This window comes from Xiphophorus hellerii, chromosome 3 (assembly GCF_003331165.1).
Source record: "Xiphophorus hellerii strain 12219 chromosome 3, Xiphophorus_hellerii-4.1, whole genome shotgun sequence".
In the NCBI taxonomy this organism is placed as follows: domain Eukaryota; kingdom Metazoa; phylum Chordata; class Actinopteri; order Cyprinodontiformes; family Poeciliidae; genus Xiphophorus; species Xiphophorus hellerii.
Genome location: NC_045674.1, coordinates 14,902,668 through 14,924,733, shown reverse-complemented (window position 1 = coordinate 14,924,733; position 22,066 = coordinate 14,902,668). Strand labels below are relative to the sequence as shown.

Below are 22,066 nucleotides of genomic sequence, written 5' to 3'. Positions count from 1 at the left end.
TTAATGTGCCATCCAGCTATGCTGCAGCACAAACAGACTTAAAAGATTAAAGACACAATAACGAAAACCAGATTCGGACAAATATGCGACACATAAATTTTATGAAATACTTCAGATATTCCATTTTCATGAGAGCAAGGAATAGATTTTCTGGCTTGTTTATGAAAAATCACCACATGAAAAATAAAGCAACTTTGTTATTCTACAACATATAATATGCACCAGATTTTTCTCCAGTTAGAAAGTGTGCAAACTCCCATTTACGTCCACAAACTTCACTATTTTTTTATTCCATTTTTGTGGTGGACCAACACAAAGTCATAAATAAATGTACAGATCTTCCTATCAAGTCACTTCCCTGCTCTTTCTGAAGAAAAGAATCCCCACAGCTTCTCAGTGGGGATGATGTACTTAAGGAGATGTGCTGTATTAATTTTCAAACTCTGGACATTTCCCATCTATATGTGGAAGCTTAACATTGGTCCCATCTACCCAGAGCACCTTTATTCTGTCCCCACATGGCTTGTGGTAAACTGAGAACAGGACTTTATTTACCTTTCTTCCATGAAGATCAGATTTTTGGAGTGCATGATTGTCACATAGATAGAGTCTCCCACCTGAGCGGTGGATCTCTGCAGCTCCTCTAGAGTTAGCATGGCTTGCCTAATCATTTCCCTGCTGTATTTAAACTGAGATTACCTTACACACAGCTGGTCATATTTTGGTAATTAGGTGACTTCCAATGGTGATTGGTTCTTATATAAAGCTCTGGAAAACATTAAGAGACTCCACTGCACTGAACCCCATTGAAAACCTCCTGGTTATTCCACCAAATATTGATTTATGAACTCTTCCTGAGTTAAAACATCAGTATTGTTGTTTCTAAATGAATATGAACTTGTTTTCTTTGCATTATTTGAGGTATGAAAGACACTGCACCTTTTCCGTTATTTTGACCATTTCTCATTTTTCTGCTAATAAATACTAAATTATTGCTTGGAATTTCAGAGACATGTTGTCAGTAGTTCATAGAACAAAATAACAATGTTCAGATTACTCAAACATTTACCTATAGAGAGTAAAATCAGAGAAACTGATCACTTTAAGTGGTCTTATCATTTTTTCCAGAGCTATATTTGATTTGTTTTCATTGAAATAATGACAACAGTTAAGGGCAGCAACAACATTTTGATGGAGTTCACCCACAAAGTGATAAATTAGCACATAGTGGTGCAAAATTAAATAAATCAAAATAACTTTGTAAGCATAGATAGTAATATAATACATAATATTCAGGGGCATTAGTTTAAAAGTGGTTGAATACATTTCCACAATCAGGAGAATACATTCAGCTGTGCATATGTATGTTTGGTAAAAATGTTGAAAATGAAATAAAATTCAATACATTTGTGGCTGTGATGTTAAACAATTTGCTAATAACATAAGCGTTGGAATATTTTTGCACAGTGTGTACAATATAAAGAATATTATTGAAAAGCCAAAAACACAAAAACACCATTCTTATTTTTTCAGGTTTAGATATTTTTAACTAGTTAAATCAGGCAGGGGTTGTTTTTTTTTAACCAATAAAATGGTTTCTAGTTAAATTATATTAGTTTGAAACATCAACCAGTTCCTGAGACTTTGAGTAAAACCTTTAAGGCTCGGCTGTCGATCTTCTCATCTCCACCCATTTTACTCTCCTCCCCTTCGCTGCCTGTTCTGTGTTTCAAAAAGCCAGTTACTGTAAATCTCCCCGCATCTCTATCTTCACACAGAGTAAACAAGTTGGCTCACATCTGGTTCAGACCAAAGCCGAGAGGAGTTCCCAGCCCGCAAACACACACATCTACATGTGCACACTCATAATGCAGTCTCAGAAGTGGCTTCTCTCCTGGGTGCCCTTATCTTGGCTCCAAATTGCTGGAGCATGTCTGCTTTCTGGGGTTCAAACGGGATTAAACAGCAAAGAAAGGAAAAAAACCACACAAGCTAATTTGTATCGTGTAAAAAAAATGTTCTGTTGAGCCAACAGATATATTTCATTCATTTACTGTAAAATAAAAATGATGAGTATTCATGTATCTGATGATGTTCAGCTCGTAATCCTTTGTACTTGTCCCAGAGAGAGTCTTGGCTGCAGCTGCTGCCAGAATATTGTTTGTTTCTGACGGAAAGTGGATCATTCCTCCTGATCGGTGTGACCAGCACAACGGCTCATTATGATGATGGGATGTAACAAGAAAGCAGCTGTGAGAGTTAGAAAGCTTTGCAAAACTATTCAAACCCCTTAAACTTTTTTTTATTTTTATTTTTTTCACATTTTGTCACAGTCCACCCACAGATTTTGGTGCAGTTTATCAAGATTTTTGGATAAACAAATACAAATCGGTGCATAATTCAGAAAAAAAGTGGCATATATTCATATTCAGCTACCCAATCCAAAACTATACAGATCTATGTTTCACTGCAATCAGTGTGTCCTGTTTATTTTTAGTTTGTATTAATCATCCCAGTGTTCATTATTATTATTACAGAGCTTCTTGTTAGCTCCCTGATTTTCTACTTTCTACCTAATCCTGATCCCAGTAATCATCTCCTCTGGCTCCTTTGTTTCAGTCACTCCTTACTTTTTCTTTAAACAATCTTTATTGAAATTTGCCAAAGTATTGGAAAGCATAACCTAATTATAAAAAACACATCAAAATCTTACACTGTTATAATAGCTGAAAGGAGCAAAAATAAGAGTACATTTAGCTAAGTGTCTTCTATTTAGCTTCACCTATCTTCCCAACAACTCAGACAAGCTTCCTTAATCCTTACAGAAGCAAAGCACCCCATACCATGGTACCACCACCACCGTGTCCCATGAAATAAGACGTTTTCCACCACATAAGGTGTTTTATAGCTCATTTAACCTGAACTCCTTCTTTCACATGTCTGTGTTTTTTTCCTACTTGTCTTGTGGCAAGTTGTCTGTTGTCATGGTGACAGATTCCCCTGTCACCTTGACAACAGGCCTGCCTGCTTCTTTGACTTATTCTCTCATAACCTTCAAGTTTGGGTCCATAGCTGTATTTTTGGTAGTTTTGCAGCTGTGACAAACTTTTCACATTTTTAGATGATGAATTGAACTGAGTTCCACAAGACATCCGGTATTGTTTCATAATATAACTCTACTTTAAACTTTTCCACAACTTTACTCTTGACCTTCATGATGCTTTTTGTTCACTAGTGTTTTCTCACAAAACTCTGACACAACACTCCACTTACTAATTTTATTTAGACGCATCATAGTAAAGGGAGCTGAATACCAATGCACTCTGCACTTTTTAGATTTCTATTTGAAAAAAAAAATAATAGATGGGATGAATTTTTATTTGCACTTCACAATAATGCACTATTATCTGTTGTTCCATCACATTAAATCTCAATAAAATACATGTATCCAAATAGAGATGGGTTTTTATGGTATCGTTTATCATGTATTGCGATAAATTTGTTATTATGATAACAATTTTGATTTATCGTTGTCACCATAGATTCCAATTAAACTGTCCTTTTTGTCAAAATTTTGATAGTTTTACTATTTTCTCCACTGTTTGTTCAATGAAAGCAACAATAAATGCCAATAAATTTTAAATTACATTTACCATCTCTAGTTAAGGGATACAAATCACACTTCTTCACTTGACTGGTGTCCTAAAGAAACACATTACAAACGGAAAGTCATATTTGTGTTTGTAGGACTATAATGGCTGCGACAAACAGTCATACAGTTACTAAAAAAAAGTTACACGTGTATCGTTATAACGACAGTACCAAAAAATATCCTGATAAAACTTTTAAAATCCATATCGCCCACCCCTATGTCCAAGAGGTATGAATACTTCTGCAAGGCGTTGCATGGTCACTCTGTCAAGACGCAGTTTGAGAGTGAGTGTATGGAAGTGGGAGAGAGTGCAGGGAGAGTTGTGTAATCTGTCCAAGCGTCACTAGTTTTATAAGGATCCGCAAAAAATTGTAGATTGAACTGGATCAGCAGAGAAAGAGAGAGAGAGAGAGAGAGAAAGACAGAGAGAGAGAGAGAAAGAGAGAGAGCTCAACCCTTCCCACTCGGTAGAAATCACGGGGAGTGACTGTGACAGAGGGAAGGGGACAGAAAGTCTGAGAGCAGAAGAAACCCTGACTGGAACTTCATCACATGTCCTCCAGGACCGAACCGGACCTTTAATCTGGACACCCAGTCGATAACCTGTGGGTCAGAAGAGAGACCGCTGGAGTATGCAGTTCGGTTCCCTGTTCAGGTAAAACTTGGACTTCTCCAGCTGTTGCTGCTGCTGCTGCTCACTCCGACACATGTTTGCATCCTTTAAAGCTGATCGTGGTGGAGGTGTTTTCAAAACTTTTATATTCTGGCTTTTGGTTTTACGCACGACGCCTACATGTTGCGCACAGGGCGCAGAGTCGCATAGGTCTTTACCCATAGGCGCGTACTTTTTAGGCAGGAGCTCCCTGTTTCTCCTCAGGGCGGATTTTTTTTTGTCCCTGAGGTTTCCCCCTGATGTAAATCTTTCCCTTTCTCTCTCTCTCTTTGCTCGGGGTTTATTCTACAATGTGCCACTGTAGCGGCCGTGCGGGGAAACGTGGAGCCCGGTAGGGGGTCATTACTTCGGCCTGAGCGGCTCTGTTGTGTGGCTGCCGGGCTCTGTGCGGGACCTCTGTGAGGTTTTTTTTTCCGGGGGTAATTGTGTGGTGTGGGGAAGTTTCCAGAGACCGCGGCGGTGCACCACAGTGGGAAGAAAGGACCGATTACTTTGCCTACATGTGGCTTGCGGACTGCTGATTGCGGCCATGGTTCGGCTCTCCCTCGCTTGGTGAGCGCTGCAGCGTCTATCTAAACCCAGTTGTTTGGGGTTCATTTTCTGACTACCGTCCAGTTCGTCTAGCTGCACTGCACTTGTCTCGATGTTTTGGAGCTTGTTAAATCATTATAGGTTGCCTTCTAACTGAAACAAGTGCATGTATATGAAATTATCCTACTTTTATAGCAAAATTAAAACCCTAAAAGCTGTTTTTGTCACTCATACCCCAAAATTTGAGCCCATATGAAGTTGCAGTGCCTTGCAAAAGTATTCATAACTCTAGTAGAAATGTAGCAGCTCTGCAAAGGCATCATATGTAAAGTTATAGAGAAATCAGGGTTTGTTTATAAAACAATATCCCAAGCTTTGAACAGCTGATGTAATCACCATTCCCATTGTGAGACAAGGTGGTGGCAGTATCATGTTGTGTAGATGTTTTTCTTCAGCAGGTCAGGATAGCTGAGGTTCAGATGGAGCTAAATACGGAAAAACCCTGGAAGGAAAAAGCTTGTGAGAGGCTGAGAAAGACTTTAGACTGGGGCAACTTAAAGCTGCAATGGGAATGCTTAGAACATCATTCAAGGATTAGAGTGGCCCAGTCAAAGCCCAGATCTAAATCTAATTGAGAATCTGTGGCAAGACTTGCTCACATATGATGTCTGTGTCTAATTATACAAAAATTAGAAGCATAACATACAAGTGTTAAACATACCCAGACATGGCCCTACACCTAAACTGACAGGCTAATCACTGCAACCCAGTTAAATCTTGACCAGTTGCCTTAATTCGGCTTTCTGTTTCACATTTTTGTTGTTTTGCAAAAAAGATTTTAAGATATTCTGCACCATTTGTGTGTGTTTTTCTTCTGCACTTTGACGTCTCCTCAAAACATGAGTTTATTTGTATCATGCGTGCTATTTCAAGGAGGTATTTAAAAGGATCATTTGCACTTTAGATATTAACTGTTGAAATCCTCATTTTAGGAAGGTTGTGTGCAGCTATTTAAACTTTTTTGCAATACCATCTTATTGCAAAGATAAACCTGAAAAATTTATAAGCCACAACTTTTTTGAAAAAGATGCTGCAAAATCTGTAATTTTTATTCTGCAAGAATCACAAGTCAAATTGTGCAATTTGTCGCAAGCCATGTGGGAGGAGACAGCGACATCTGGAATAATGTGCTCTGGTCAGATGAGACCAAATAAGAGTTTTTAACCTAAATGCAAACTGCTATGTTTCCATGGTGAAGCATGGTGATGGTCGCATCATGGTGCGGAGCGTGCTTTCCTTCAGCAGGAAGGAGGAGGCTTGTTTGAGTTTCTTCCCCTTCGCTGATACGATCTACTTCATGTTGATCTATCACAAGGGATGAGAATAGTTTTGTAAGGCGCTGTAACCCTCCAGAAAGAGTAAAAACCTTGCTGCTCAAAATGAATTTTACAGACTGATTGCACCACTGAGCTATGAGTGTGGTTGCTGAGGGGGTGCGCGTGCGTGTGTGTGTGTTGAACCACATCCTCAGGGTGTGTGCAGTCCCTGGGAGAGGCATTCCAAAGAAAAACTTGCTTGCTGTTTAAACTCCGTTTGTTTGTTAACGCCTCCTTGGATTTCCCAGATTGATGTCGGGATGTTTGCCCGTGAACTTCCAGAGAGAAAAAGAAACTCCTGTCCACCGCTCCACCAGCCCACTCGCCACCTGTAGAGGGAAACAAAGTGGCATAATTGGTTTCCACAGTAAACACAGGTCACTGGAACATGCGATAACATGAGACGTTCCCTATACATAAACGTCCTCCGACGAACGCTGAGAGGGAATAAAGAAAGCTTCTGTGAGCTTCACCGTGATTTCGCGTTTATGTCATGGAACAACTCTGGGCCTCATGAAGGTCCTTATTCAGCCTGCTGTTGTTTTAAATCCTGTGCATGTCTGCCTCATCTCTCACCCTCTTTTCTCCCCCAGGCTCTGCGTGCTGTGGGGCTTTGTGGTGGTCACGACCTCATTGACCATCAGGTCTGCCAAGAGGAAGGTGAGTCATTAGGTCATCCAGTTGGGTCAGCAAAAAAAACCAAAAAAAAAACAACTTTGTCACAACAGTGAGGTGAAAAGGGGACAAGAGTCAAAGGACAGATTTGGATTTTTCCAGTGGGCATAAAGTATTATTCCAAAAACACTGAGAAAACAAGAGTATAATATAAAAAAATGCAATTAAAAATGCTTTATTTGCAGTAATCTGCAGCCTTTAAGTGCATGTCTTTAAAGGCTACAGTGACTTTTGGATCATATTGTGATATACAGAAAGAGTTTCGAGGTAAAATGAACATTTAAAGTGATTTGAGCTGTTAGGGAAGCCATAGAAACAGTAAAAACTGAGTTTTTATAGTGCTCCCCAAATCCAAACATTCAAACTCCAACCCTCCTTGTTTTGAGTCGGAGTGACCACCCTGTTCATTCATAAGTTTACTCCGAGTAAATGACTTTAAAATCGATGTAGCACTTTCAGTGCATCACAAAATAATTTTTACCCCTTCAACGTTTCTGTTACATTAAATCCACAATCCAAAACATTTTTTATTTAATTTTTTTTTATGTGCGAGATCAGCAGAAAGCAGTGCATAATTAAGAGTGAAAAGAAACGGGCACATTGTGTCTTTTTCTCTGCAATTAAAAGTGTTGTGTTGATTTGCAAATTAAGTCAATATGTCTTTACCAGAGCCTGAAACCTTTGCTCTTTCTTCTTTGGAAAACATCTCAAACTGAACTGACTGGATAGAGAGCACCATTGATTTTCAAGTCTTGCCAAATTAGAGTTGGGTCTGTACTTTGACTGGGCCATAAATACGCTTTGGTCTAAACCAAAGCGTATCTCTGTCTGTCTCTATGTCCCAGGGTGTTGTCCCGCTGGAAGGAGAAACGAAAGTTTCAGTTTTGGTTTTATTTGAACAGAGCGCCTTCTTCCATAAATTTACTGCAAACAAGACTGCTCCACATGGATTAGATGATTTGTTAATGGGTAGAACAGTGATCTAGACTCTTTACTAATTAGTTGACTTTTGCAGACCTTTTGTTGTGCTGCTTTTCATGTATATGTATCAAAATCACTTTTTAGATTTTTATTTGTAAAGAAAATGTAAAAACCAAGTCTCATTTTTTGTCTACTTCATAATCATACAACGTTGTTTTGGTCTTTCACAATAACGTTTGTGTTTGTAATATAACAGATAGTGTGGAAGTTCAAAAGGTTTTAGCGTTCAAAAGTTCAAAAATATATACTTTCAAAAGGTTTGTAACGTATATATTTTAGTTGTTTTATTTGTGACAAGGTGAGTAAATGAAAATATGAATTTAAAGGGTTACTGTTTGCTTCCTTGCTCTGTGTCCTGAAATAACTAGAGATTTGAATTGATGGTGCATAAATAAACTGAACTGAAACAAATTAAACTTGAATTAAATTTCCACCTTATATTAAAGCAGCATTTGTACACCTCAGATAGACAGAAAAACTTTTTTAGCTTACTTATTATTACATTTATGGTCACTTTAAAGGCTTTTCGCAAATATCTGCACGGATTTCCAGTTTCAACTTTGCTTAGTCTCCATCCACCAGATCCCTGCACACCTGCAGCCAGATCTGTGAAGTTAAAATTACATTTTCACAACTCAGAAGAAGAAAGTCGGCAGGTTTTTAATGCGCCAGAGTCCATCAGGTCTGCTTGTACAGTGCGGCAGGAGTTTAACCAGTAGCTCCAGAGGTCAGCGGTGGCTGCTGCATGGGTCACTGCTTGCAGCTCATTAATACTTCCAGTTATGTGGCAGCTGTGTGTTTGATGGCACTCATTAACGACAGAGCAGCACACACATTCAACCCTAGCAAGCAAACCTCCATCACCCTTTCTCCTTGCTTTTCTCCCAGCCTCCCACCGTTTCCACCCCAGACAAAAACTCTTATTAATGTGGTGGGAAATTTTTGCCGCCTACACCTGTCCCCACTCACCCGTCCGCAAACATTTAAGCACAGCATATTTACCTGCACGTTTCCGCCCATGTACGCGCACGCATTTAAGCACTGGTAAATAAAAGGCGGAGGGAAGCGGGGCACAGATTGGTGCCTGCTCAATGGCAACTTTTGTTCAGCTCGCATGTTTGCCTCGCTGCCAACCAGGCCAGCAGCTCAGTTATGAAATGAGAGGAGAAACATTTATCTAAAACCACAGAGGAGAACATCAAAGACACCAGCTGGCTCGCACATACAGGCACTCACACTTACATGTACACAAACACAGCGCCGGGTCAGCCGTGGTCTTGTTGGTCCTGCTGTGGGTGACTTTAGCGAACACAAACTGCTGTGGATTTATCTGACGGCTCTTAAACTGCTGCTGGCAGGTGGCTAAGACGCTTTTAAGCCCAAGCGATGAAGAGTTCAGGATTTACAGTTTGGACTCAGAGGAAGAAAAATCTTGGGATTGTGGATCATTGGTAAACTGTGAAGAGGTTTTTTTCATTGGGGATTATTTCCTCTTAAATACTGCCAAACTTTTCAGTTTTTAGTACTTTTTAAGGTTTATTTTTAAGGCCATCTGCTGAGATGTAGGGCACTTTGAAAATGAGGTTATTTTTTATGTAATGCTAACCTATACCGATACTCTGTTTTATAAGCTTCTTTAAAAACAGCAGCTGGTTATAAATTGTTTCCTTAGTCGTGTTGTTGTTGAATACTGCATGTGGACAAACCTCAAATTAAATTTGTTCATTGTGCACATTTAATAAGAGTTGATGAAGCAATGGAAAAACCAACAAAAATCAAAATAAAACAATTAAAAACATTGCTACAAAAACAAAATGGTGGTTAAATTAATGTATGAGTAAAGGGTTTGAGCTACAAAAAATGTTTTATGTGTCATAATGTGTAATATTTGAATACAAATTCATACCAGGCTTTTCAGATTTTTGATAAACAATAAAGAAATAAATGCATTGTTTTACCTTTCGCAGTTATTTGACATTTCATGTTGGCTTATTGCTTGAAAGCCGCTTTGCATTGCACATGCACTTGCCTACTAAGATGGCGTGGATCACGTCTGATTCAGACTTGTGGGAACTATTAAAAATTTCTGCACAGCATTGCTTTCTGAATTCATCATAAAGTGGAGATTCAGTAGATGTGCTACATGATTGAAAGGTTGAGCAGATTGAACTGTTTGTAAGTTGTAAGACATTCATCAAAATTTGATGTTTCGTTGTGTTTTCGTCTCTCAGGAGGCAGGTCGAAGGTCCAGGCAGGTTTTTGAGGCGGAGCCTGTTGACGGCGTGTGGTCTGGCTGGGGGGAGTGGTCAGAATGCTCTCAAACCTGTGGAGTGGGTGTGTCTCACAGGACCAGGAAGTGCTTACCCCCTCCTCCACGTCCGCAGACCGCTCCTCTCTCCTTCGCTCCACCAAACTGGGCGGGTTATTATCCCGGGAGTGTCAGAGGACCTGCTATATCACCTGGAAATCCTTACTATCCCTCTCATTACCCCGGGCAACACCCATCTTATCACTCCCCATCAGTCTCCAGGAGTCATAACCCTGGATTGCCGCTATATAGAAACACAGGAGGAGAAGGGCCTCCTGTTCAAAGCAATCAGTCGCCGCCCTTTTATCATCCTGAAGTGCCCCCCTCTGGTCAAGAGCCTGCTTACCGACCCCCCTATCACATGAACTCACAGCGGTACAACCAGCAGCCTGCACGCGCCTTCAGGAGGCCGACCAATCCAGGAGCAGCGAGGGCTGCGGGAGGCGGGAACAGGCGCTCCATCCCCACCAGTCGGGAAGGTTTGCCTCCGAGGAGGTGAGTGAGACCGGAGATTTGAAATAATCCAACATTCCTGAAAGCTGTGATTTTCTTTTGTTTTTCCCTTTTCTTTTCCACTTGTGACCTAACTCACCATTACTGATTAGTGTGATGCCTGTAAGCAGAAATAAGGTCAAAGGGTGAAAAAACTCCCTGAAGCAAATGAACTCTGGAACCTTTGACGGTTTTGCCGAATGAGATTTCAGCAGCTGAAAGACCTTTTATGCTTGTTTTCTGTGACAAACACGAGAAAAACGAGGCTTTGTTTCTCAAGTCTCATGTCAGGACTTTTTAAGATCAGGTGTTTAGTAACAAAATTAAAGTAGCGCTTAGAGCAATTTTAATTCGAAACAGATCACCCAATTAGCCTGACAGTCATGTTTCTGGACTGTAAAAGCCAGAGTACCCAAACATGCAGACTTCATTCAGGAATACCCTGATTCAAACCCACAACCTTCTTGCTGCAAGGCATCAGTGATAACCACTGTTCCACCGTGCAGCCCTGCATTTCAGTCATTGATTCCAGCCTCTTGAAAATCAGCAATTCACTGTTGATGAGCAGGAAATCATTTTCAAAGACAGTTTGGGTTGTTACTTGGTAACTTTATTTTTTTTGGTAGCTTTAAGTTAAAATAGATGCTGAATAAATATCAAGGACTTGATTTTTTATTTTGTTTCCAATTAGACTTTTTTGTAATATTTGAAAGTGGCTTTGATCAAAATTACTTGAGGTTTTCTAGAGGTTTTTTAATGTTTGGGCTTTGGGCTACATTTTTAACTCTTTTCTAGTCCAGCAGCTGATTTTCCTCTTAACTTTGACCTATGAATACTTTAGGCATAAAAGAGTTTTTTAAATGACTTTCTCTTCACTTTCCTAGTTTATTATTAACAAATGCTGCAGCTTATGTTGTGATTAGTCAGTTATAGGAAAGGATAGAGAATACATGTTAATATCATCATAAGGTTTACTTAAGTTATCAAAATGAAACATCCTTACACAAAGATTTATGCATTTCAAGTTTGTGTTTCTGTTCATTTTAATTTTTATGGTTAGAAGTTGTTAAGATTTCTGTATTCATAGATATTAGTGGAAAGTTGAGTGGAAGGAAAAAGTGTGGTTGGAGAAGTTGAAAAATTTTCATTCACTGTAAGCCAGAATTATTAAAAGTAATTGAAAAATATGTTCGAAATATACTAGGGTGTCCTTTTTTCTTTTTTTTTTTTACAAAATTACTGAAAAAACAATTTGTTGAAATCAGTGATGGTTAAAAATTTATTCTGTAAATTAGCGATCTCTATATGTATTTTTGTTCTATCATAAAATACTCTGAAATAGACATTTTCTATGCTAACCCTGAAACTTGCAGTACTAATCGTTCCACTGGTTTAGTGGAAATCTTGTTTTCTTCAGCCCCCTGAGATTCATGGAAAAAGACACAAAAAGGAAGTGAGTTTTGCATAGCTGGCTGTAGCAACAGTGGTTTGTTTGGGACAAACAGTAGCCGCCGCATTGTTCCCAGACAAAGAGAAGATTTGTATCTCATCACAAAATACAAGATCGAAGTGATCTGTGGGATTAATTTCCCAGGGTGCAGCGTGTTGTTGGGGATGCACTGAGGTTTCGATTGTTTTCACAGTGGAGGGTTTTGTAATGCAGGATGGAGTTGTGCCCATGTCTGCCTCTGGTATCTGCGCTGTAATTACATCATTATATCTGTTTTTTATCATTTACACAGGTGCTGCATCCCTCTGCTCTCTCACTATATCCCACTGGTTGCATGTTGTTTATATCCAGCTCATCCCATCTAACTGTTTTCTCTCTGACTTTGACTTCATAATTTCTTCCTGAATAACCCCCTGGTGAGTTTTTCCCCCTTTTAAATTTGTTTTGCAGGGCTTCCAGCGTCCGTCCGGGTCAGTTTGGGTACGGGAAGGTTCCCTTCTCCCTGCCTCTGCATCGAACCAACCGCCAAGCTCGGCACACTGCTAACGGCACCGACGAAGCCCCCGGGCTGACCGTCACTAACGATGACACCCAGACAGAGGAGGAGGCAGGGAGGGAGGTCGACAGAGAGGCAGAGACAGCAGAGGAGGAGAATGGAGAGCAGAAGATCAGCGAAGCTCCTGAGGAGGAGCCCATTCCAACAGGAAGACCACGCCAACACGCAGGCCGGACGTCTCATTCTGAGCACAGGAGGAACAGAGTCCCACCCCAACACTCCTCGCGCTCCTTACCGGTGCTCGTTAATCGCCAGCGCTTTGACTGGAACTCCGTCACCGCTCCTCCTCCTCCTCAGTCTCACCCTCGCTCTCCGGGCAGCTCTTCTCTTTTCACCACTCCTCTCCACCGCCCCAACCTGGCTCACACAGAGAGGGAACCCCACCCGGGCTTCGGGCCCCAAGCCCCACCCGCCGGCAGCATCTTCCCCTTACAGCACCCGCACACGTCTTCCCACCTGGGAGCGGAGGCCAACAGGCACGGAGGAGGCGACGCTCCTCGGCTGCTCAGGTGCTCGGGGCCGGAGAAGGAGTACCACAGGTGCTTCTCACAGGTAGGTCTGGCTGATTCCTTACAGCTTAAAAGCTTCGGAAAAGAAACGCTCCTGTGATTTTCTATTCACAGTATCTTTTTTCCTTTATTGAATAAATGTTCTCAAGCTAAATTATGGGCTTTTTCAAACATTTTATTAGCAATGTTGCAATAAAAAAGGAGAATTAAAAAATTTTTTTTTTTACAAATCTTTACTCAGCAGCAGTTTTTGATTTGAGCTTTGCAGGCGGTTGTCCAGGGCGGCATGGGCATCAGAAAGGGGGCACAAAAGAACCAGATAACAGAATTTAACTTGCCTTCAATTCAGTTGGTCTATATAGTACCAATTCACAACAAATGTTCTCTAGAAACTATACAAAGAATTGCTACTGATTCTTGTTATCAAATTGTACAGTATGCTCAATTAATTATTCAAAGTAAATTAACACATTTCTATTTGAGGAAACCCAGCAAACTCCATCGAATCATTGAATTACAGCATTCACTGCAAGTCGACATGTAGCGACAATCGCTTGCGTTGTGTCGTTTACTTTACGGCAATCCCTCATACTGAGCGTGCATGCAGCAAAAGTGGAGAGGAAAAAACTCCCCTTTGACAGGAAGAACCCTCCAGCAGAACCAGAGTGAGCTGACACGACTGACGGGGGTTTGAGAAGACATCTCTTCCAGCTGGGAAAAAGGGCGATTAAGTTATTTACTTTCTGTTGAACTGCACTGCATATCAGCTTAAATCTCAGATAATTTCTTGCATTTTAATTGGTTGGGGAGGCAGACAGGAGGAAAGGTTCATCCAGGGTGTCATTCATGTGAGAAACGCCACTGTGCCAAGAAATGTGAGGACACAAGACAGAAACCTCAATCTGGATTCTGAGTCCAAAACAGTGAGTCACTGATAAGGATCCAATTTCTCTGTTGTGCATGGAACTGAACTTTATTAACCAAGGAGTACCATGCCTGGAGGATCTTCACAGATTTTCATACAGTTTGTTGTCTTTGTTACCATTTCTTAACCGTATTTTATATATTGTTTGTACAAAGGGCAGCGTTGTTCACAATGTAGGAGATAAATATGTTCAATGTCTAGTTATCTTTGTGTTATTTCATATATCTGCTTGAAACTGTTTTATTATTTTGGGGCAGCTGCCTCATGTTAGAAAAGACCACCAAGACGGAGTATAATATAGAATATGTTGAGACTTTTATTGTCCAGAGAGTGAAAAAATGTGTCTTCGGTTCACACTAAACAACCCATTTAGGACCTAAGCCAGGACTTTTCTTAGGGAAGAGAAGAAATATATCCTCTCTATTTGACATTTTTTAGGGCCCCCAAAAAGCTGTGGCACAGGTTCAGTACTGATTGTTTACAGATGGAACAAGTAGGATTTCAAAGAAAATCAACCCATAGAGGGAGAAAGAAACAGTAAGGAACAGTCATTTCTCAAACATCACAACAATGACCTTTTACATGTAATACAAAATAACCGAGTGGATTTATTTTAGTAGCGCTTGTTCTCTTAGCTGAATTTCAGAGGCACTTTCTTTATTTACTGCATTGATTTGAAAGCTGGCTGCTGGTTTTCTGCTGATTACTCTGTATAACAGAGAGCAAATCAACTTTCCAACATTTTTCACTCCTTCTATTTCAGAAAATGCAGTAAGTTGTTTATTCACATTTTCTGGGTCTCCATCCAAATGGGATTTTTGTATTTCTTTTAACAATCTCTCACCTCGTCAAAATTGGAAGCAGATTTCTGTCTTTTGGGCTTTTAACTAATTTCTTTGTGTATGAAATTGTCCAGATTGATGTTGAACCATCTGTTTCCAGCTGATTAGACGGGAATATATGAGGTGTTATAATCTAATAATGCATCCTGTACAAACAGACCAAACTCGTGCTACAGCTCCTGTTTTTGTCCTACATGTGTTACTGAAGTGGAAGTCCATCCATCCGTCCATTTGTCCGTCCGTTTGTCCGCACCAGATGTAGTTTGTGTTGAGTACTATCAGTTCCTTTCATCAGTGTTTCAAAGCTGTTTAAAGCAAACTGTTTCCTTTAAAGTTGTCCTCCATTAAAGACACAAATGCAGATAGTGAGACTAAAGATATTTTAATTGACTTTCAACTGACTCAAACTTTCATTTCCAGCTGGTGCCGTTCGCTTTCCAAAGTGGCTGAAAAAACTGTTCACCTCCTTGCCTGTGGTGGCGCTGCACCAACAACCACTGAGGAAAACAACACATAAACCCCAGAAAATGTAAAGAAAAATGTAGTTGCATCAGATTTTAGCAGTTCTCGGATTTTTTCTTTGTCCCTGGTAAAAGACCATAAGAAGTTACTCCCATTAGCGCTAGACTCACATGTTTGTTTTGGCTTTATTTATCCAGAATGCTTTGCGGTATAGTTCGCTTTCTTCTTTTAGAGCGATCTCTGGTCCGCTTGTGTTCACATATGCATTCAAACCGCAGCAGAGTTCACTTAAACCGAACCAAGACCGAGGTTTGTAGGTGGACACAGTTCGCATTTCTGGTCCACATCAGATTTATTCACATCTCCACAATCGGACCGAATTTTCTACAAAGTAGGACTGAAGTGATTAATCAGAATAATTGTGATGAATCGATTATTGAAATAATCATGAACTTATTTATTAGTTGATTAATTGTCGACTAGCATATACAGACTCAAAAAAGGCAGATTTTCTGACACATTCAGAGCAATAATAAAGCCACAACTGTTCAAAATATATATACATTTTACATGTAAGATAATAACACCATTGTCTCTAAATATGTTTTACCCAAAACTCCTCAAGAGGAGCATAAAAGATCTTCCAGCTGCTGAAATCTCATTCGGAAAAACTGTCCAAGGTTCCAGAGTTCATTTGATTCAGGGTGTTTTTTTCACCCTGTGACCTTATTTCTGCTTACAGTTCAAATTCATTAAAGGGATGCTTTATTATTCCACTTTACGCAATAAAATGTGTATTTTCTTATTTAAAAATTTAATTGAATTATTTGTTTATTTGCATTTTTACTGTATTTCTAAGAGGTAAAATGGAAATCTGCAGAATGGGTCAAAACATTTTTTATCCAATTAATTGATAATTAAAATAATAATCAGTTACAGCCCCAGATTAAAGTGTACTTAACAGTGCTGGTTTGGGATTTTTGAAGGTTGCCACTCTAAATAAATTGCGTCTCTGTCTAATAAAGACTAATTTTCTGCATGATGGATGAGCAGGTATCCCACCAGAAAGAGACACGGGATCCATATCAGAGGGACAAAAATACCCAGAGCGACATGTGAGTGGGTTATTTTTTCCACTGGCTGCAGATCTGCTTTAAGTGAGAGCGCAAGGAGAGAAGATAACATTGGTTTTTAAACACACCGACACACTTTCACAATTTCTCTCTCACGCACCGTATCTGCAACTTTCTCTCATCAAGTGGAAGTAGATACTTGAAGTGGGAGCCAGGTTGGCACTTCAGAGCTCTTAGCTTTTCCCTGCGAAGATAATTTGGCATCCGCTCTTGCCGTCATTTAACCCTCCTCTTGTTCTTTCGGTCTTTCTCTCTGCGTCCTGCCCTGGTCGTCTTGCCCCCACTTTAAGACAGTTTCGTGTTTTGGCAGAGTGCGTCCCCCTGTGTGTGCCAGCAGGGCTAATAGCAGTCCTGTGACGGCCGATCCTGACTCATTGGGTTACATATTTACCCTACATTAGCCTCTGCGTTAGCTCTATCTACCCCTGCAGCACGGCTCTTGAGTTTTTATCTCTGTCAAATAGGTTTTAAGTGCTGATTGCAGGACTTCGCCCAGGCTTGTATGTGTTCAATGTCTGTGTGTATGTGAGTAATTTAGGGGGTGAGCTAGACCGAAAGTGACACATCCCTTTATCTGTTAGGTGTGTTTGTCATAACATGGCGTGCCTGAGGCCCATCACAAGTATGATTGTGTGTTGGTGTGTTTTTTGTGCTGTTGCATTGGGGAACTAAGAGAGGAACAGAGGAAATGAGAAGGGCAAAAGGTGAACATGTGTGTGTTTGAATGAGTCTAAGCGCAGGGTGGTAGAGGAAGTGGCGCAGTTAGGCTGCAGTGAATGAGAGCTCTGTTTTTAGAAAAGCTGCCCTGGATCTGTTGCAGAATGGATGAAGGGATGAAGAAATGGAGCTGGGGGCTGGTCGGTATGAGTCCTTGGGAGTGTGCGCCTGGGCGAAGAAAAAGTATTTGGTGGGGATTTCATAAGTTACATTAAGGATGGTTGGCGGTGAAATCAGACAGAGTGGGATGACGAGTTTGTTTTGATGAAAAGACGTGTGTGAAGAGCGTAACAGGAGAAGAAGTTATCCCGTCAGAGGAAGAAAAAGGTGGAATTTGAGAAGATTCTGTCTGGCATATTTAAAAGTGGAGACAGCAGCTTGAAGCCTTTCCTTTCTGAAGTCTTTCACACTGTGTTGGTGACTATACGAGCTCCTCCTCTTCCTCCCCAGTGTAAATATTTACTCAGAGTCAGTAACAGTAAATGCCTCTGCATGATCGAGCAAACGTTGCGTTCAGGATGACCTAATAAGACGGATACCATCAGGGGCAAATGTGTAACTTTAACCTGCACTAGAAAGACATTCCTGAAGGTTTACCGGACTCAATTCTTCATCTTCACCTTATTTTAAGAATGACAAGAAACTGGAGTGTGTTAGCAGATTTCAAGCAGAAAAACAAATGGTGCCTTATCAGGACGATTCACCTTCTCCTGGTCTTGTCTCTGTTTTGCCTTTTGATAGTTTTTTCCTTTAGAAAAGTTATTTTACATACCCAACTTTAGTAGTTACTGTTATACTCTTTGTTCTCATAGCTGAATTACATCCAATTTAAGGATTTAAGGGCTCTGGGATTCATACTATATTTTCTGACCTATTAGCTAAACCAGCACAAGATGCCTCTGGTCTCCACAGAGGACTATGAGAAACTGCTGCAGAAAATAGCAGATTTATCGACTCAAAGTGAAGGTCAAAGCAAATGGAAATGACATGACATTACCAGTGATTCACAGTAAGAGAACTGACAGACAGCCAAGAAACAAAACTGAAGTTATTGTTCTTGGACCAAAAGAGTCAGCACACATCTTTAGCTTCTACATCTAAAAATGAGTGACCTGGCTGGGTGCAGTGATGGACTCAGACTTGAACCTCCAGACACAGATAAAGACGATTACAAAGTCAGCCTTTAATCAGCTGAAGAACATCTCTAAGGCAGAAAATGAAGTAAATCTGGTCAGTAATTTTAAAAATTCTCTTTTGGCCCAGCTAACTACAAAATGTTTTTCCTCAGTCTTGAGATTCTGAGGTCTTAGATCCAACACTGTAAAACATATGAGCCACATTTAGTTGTGTCTACTATCTTCTACTCTTTAACTCAAATAAATTTAGTGAGTTTTAGATTTTGAACCTAAATGTTTGAGTCTGTGAAAAATAAACTTACAGTAATAAGTTGTGTTAACTTTTTATTATTTTTGTCCGACCTCCGAGAGTTGAATAAACTACAGTTTTTAGGTTAGCACTTAAAAAACAGAAAGAAGAAAAGGACAGGAGTGGGAACTATTTCCCAGAATGCATAGCGGCATGTTTGTGTCCTGTGTGGCACTGCGAGTGAGAGGAAAGTGTGTTACATTGATCTGACTCTTCTGTTTTATTAAGGCAAATGTTTATTTTAATGCAACTGGCAGTTTACAAAGATGGAGGATAATGTCCTGTTCACACTAGATGTTTTTGAGCAGAGTTCATTGTGACGTTTAATAATATTCATTATCAGATCAGAAATTTTGTTCATGCAATTTGAAACAAGAATTTAAATCATTTTAAAGTATACTTATAAAAATAAGTAGTTGTTATAACTTGATAATGTGAGTGAAAATAAGGCAGAAATGCAGTTTTTTTCTTGCATATTGTGAAATAATTATTTTATATAAATTGCAGCATTAAGTTAAAACTCACGGTACAAGATTAATGAGCAACAACTTATCTCTTGTTGTTAAATCAACTTCATGAACTTTAAAACTGAGTTAAAACCAAAACAATTTTCTTGTTGACTTAAATTGCATTTTCAAGGCAGCAGGCGAACTTTGATTTTCAGGTTAAACCACTTTCAAATGATTCAAGGAGGCTCCAAAATCTCTGTTATATGACAAAACCACGAGTTTTTCTACATCAAATTAGGAAATGTGCATCAACTTGCTAAATTATTCTGTAATTTTCCCATAAACATGTATTTTGAGTAGAGGAGGAACAGCAGAGGGGTTGTGTGCATGAATGGGGGCAAAAAATACACAAGTAGTGATGGATTTGTGAGCCTTAGGAGACATGCACAGAAAGTGGTGGAGGCTGTAGGGGGTACGCCTCAGATCTCGTTAAGTGAATGTTCTCTCGCCGTCATCTTGGCTTGAGCTGAACTCGACATGACACCGCCTGGACCAAAACGAGGTTTTAATAAGGGGAAGGTGAGCATGCTCAGCGGTCAAGGAAGAGGTTCTGTTGGATTCGTAACACAGCATTGTGCACTGGAAAGCAACAAGGCAACTGTTTTATCTAAATTGGATTATAAATGAGATTGAAATAAAATGGATGTGAAGTTTTAGAAGAAATGCAAACATCGAATGTTAAAATGTTAACATTAAAAGAGGAGCATAATGGTAGATGTGATTGAATAATTTGCACTCCTTTCACTTTTTCACATTGTCTTGTTACAACCACAAATACAGTTGATTTTTGTGGATTTTCTTTGATAAACCAACAACAAATTGTACAGAATTGTGATGTGAAAAAATACTTTTTTTCTTGTTGCTTCACTCAATAAAAATCAGAAAAATGTGCCGTATTTATACTAATTTTGCCTTATTTTAAAATTTAGTGCGTAGAAACTGCTACGTTGTCTTCCTAACTTCTCCCCCCAAATCTTCAAATTCGGAAAGCTGCAACCAAAGAGTGATTAGAAGCAGACTGAAAACATTAACCAATAACTAATGATTTCCTGTTTAAGTCATCTACTAATCTACTTTTGCTTCATTTCAAATCCATCTCCTCCCCTTTGATTTGTGGAGGCTGTTTTGGCTCTAAACGTCCAAAAAGGAAAACTGTAGGCGCTGTTTAGATCGGATCACAACACAGTAACCAATTTCATGCTGATCAGTTTCTGTGCCAAGCCTCAGAGGAGGGTACACTTTTCACATCTTCTGTCTGTCTTGGGGATAGGATTACATAAACGAGCATAAATCAGGGAAAATTTGATGTAATTTGGGTCTGGATCTGGATCCCTAATCTTAAAATTGCAAAATAAGGCTCCGGGTTTATGGGAAACGCAGCTCTTGGACTGCACCTATGCTTGTTTCTCTTTTGACTTTAAAGCAGACAGGATTTCTGATCTCACCGTCTCAGTCGAGACCTGCAGAGTTTGTGTTGTAACCAAGCCGGGAGACACATTTGCGTGTCTTCAGGCTTCCTCAGTGAGTCAGGTGATCGCGCCTGATCACAGTCTATCATTACACTCAGGAAATGTATGATTAGGACTACCGGGCACACTCCTCATAACCAACCATAATGTTGTTTTCACCAGGTGACAAACAGATATGTTAGACTCAAACCGCACGCACTAATTTCAAACTTACTGCTGCTTTATTTGCTTTAATGCTTTAACAAGCAGAGGTAGAGGCACTTCTCTAAGAAAACCAGGTGCAGCTTGATCGGTCTGTTTATATGAGCTCTTGTGCGCTTGAGTTTCCCGCAAATATTTTTTTCATGTGACTTGTCATCCATTTATGCCTGGTTTGTGTCGCCTGTCACCTGTTTTAAAGACTTTCTGCTTTATTTCAACAAGAAAGTTAACCTTATTAGCTCCAAATTATATGTTTTTGTATTTCCCACCTGAAAGAAATTAAGCACAATTAAATAGATAAAACCTATTAATTGACAGTCACTGGAGAGCCTATAAGATTAAAGAAATATTTAAAGTTTTTGCCTTTCTTCGTATACGTTCATTCAGAAAGATAAGATTGCTACAACTTTCACAGCTGTAAACATCAGCCTTATCTCTGAATCTCAACGAATGGAAACAAGTGCAAGGAGAGATTAATCTTGTTGATTTTCTCTTGACTGATGTAAAAATAGTCCAGCGGGAGACAGTATGATATATATCTGCTTAATTTGTCAGCCGGGGTGGAGCTCCTGATCTGTTTCCCCATGTTGATTCTCTGAGCTTCCCTTGGTTTAACATCTGGACCAGGAAGAAAGTTCTGGGATTAAAATCACGACTTTATCTCCCTGATGTATAATTTGTTGGGGTTTCGTTTTATAAATTATGTATCTGATCATATATTCTGAAAAGCTCTTTGGTCAACTGCAAGCTCTTTGTGGTTTTTGCCGTGACAAACTAAATTAAGTAGAGATTTACTGATTTCGAAATAGCGCATATAATGCATATAAGTGAGTTTAACATGTATGCAAATAAGCTAAATTGATTTGGTGTTGAATATGCATCAACAGGCACAAGTGGTATTGACGCATGACCTTAACTGCGTAAAGATGAATTTGTAACACTAGTCTTCCTGGGGTTATTCCTTTAGAAAGTCACAACTTTCTTAAAATATACCAGCTTTACAAATTCGAAACAATGAGAAATACTTTCAAAGTCAAGTCAAAATAAATATTTGAGGCGCTATCTTAACAGTTTTTCTGGTTGATAGAAATAATTAGGACCAAAGTGTATCTGTTAGCTGAAACTGGGCAGAGTATGTTTTTACTAACAATGTAATTATTAAGAGTTGCTAACCTGAAAA

General features: G+C 39.6%; 1 protein-coding gene across 1 annotated transcript in view; it reads left to right on the top strand.

The window, feature by feature from the left end:
- The first annotated feature begins 3,968 nt into the window (after window positions 1-3,968).
- The window catches only part of adamtsl4 (ADAMTS-like 4), a 46,019-nt gene continuing 27,921 nt past the window's right edge, over window positions 3,969-22,066 (top strand). The window contains exons 1-4 of the mRNA XM_032557167.1: window positions 3,969-4,307; window positions 6,826-6,892; window positions 10,120-10,691; window positions 12,589-13,246. Coding sequence (XP_032413058.1) covers window positions 4,285-4,307; window positions 6,826-6,892; window positions 10,120-10,691; window positions 12,589-13,246 — 1,320 coding nt within the window. The 5' untranslated portion in view covers window positions 3,969-4,284. The remainder of the gene's footprint in view (window positions 4,308-6,825; window positions 6,893-10,119; window positions 10,692-12,588; window positions 13,247-22,066) is intronic.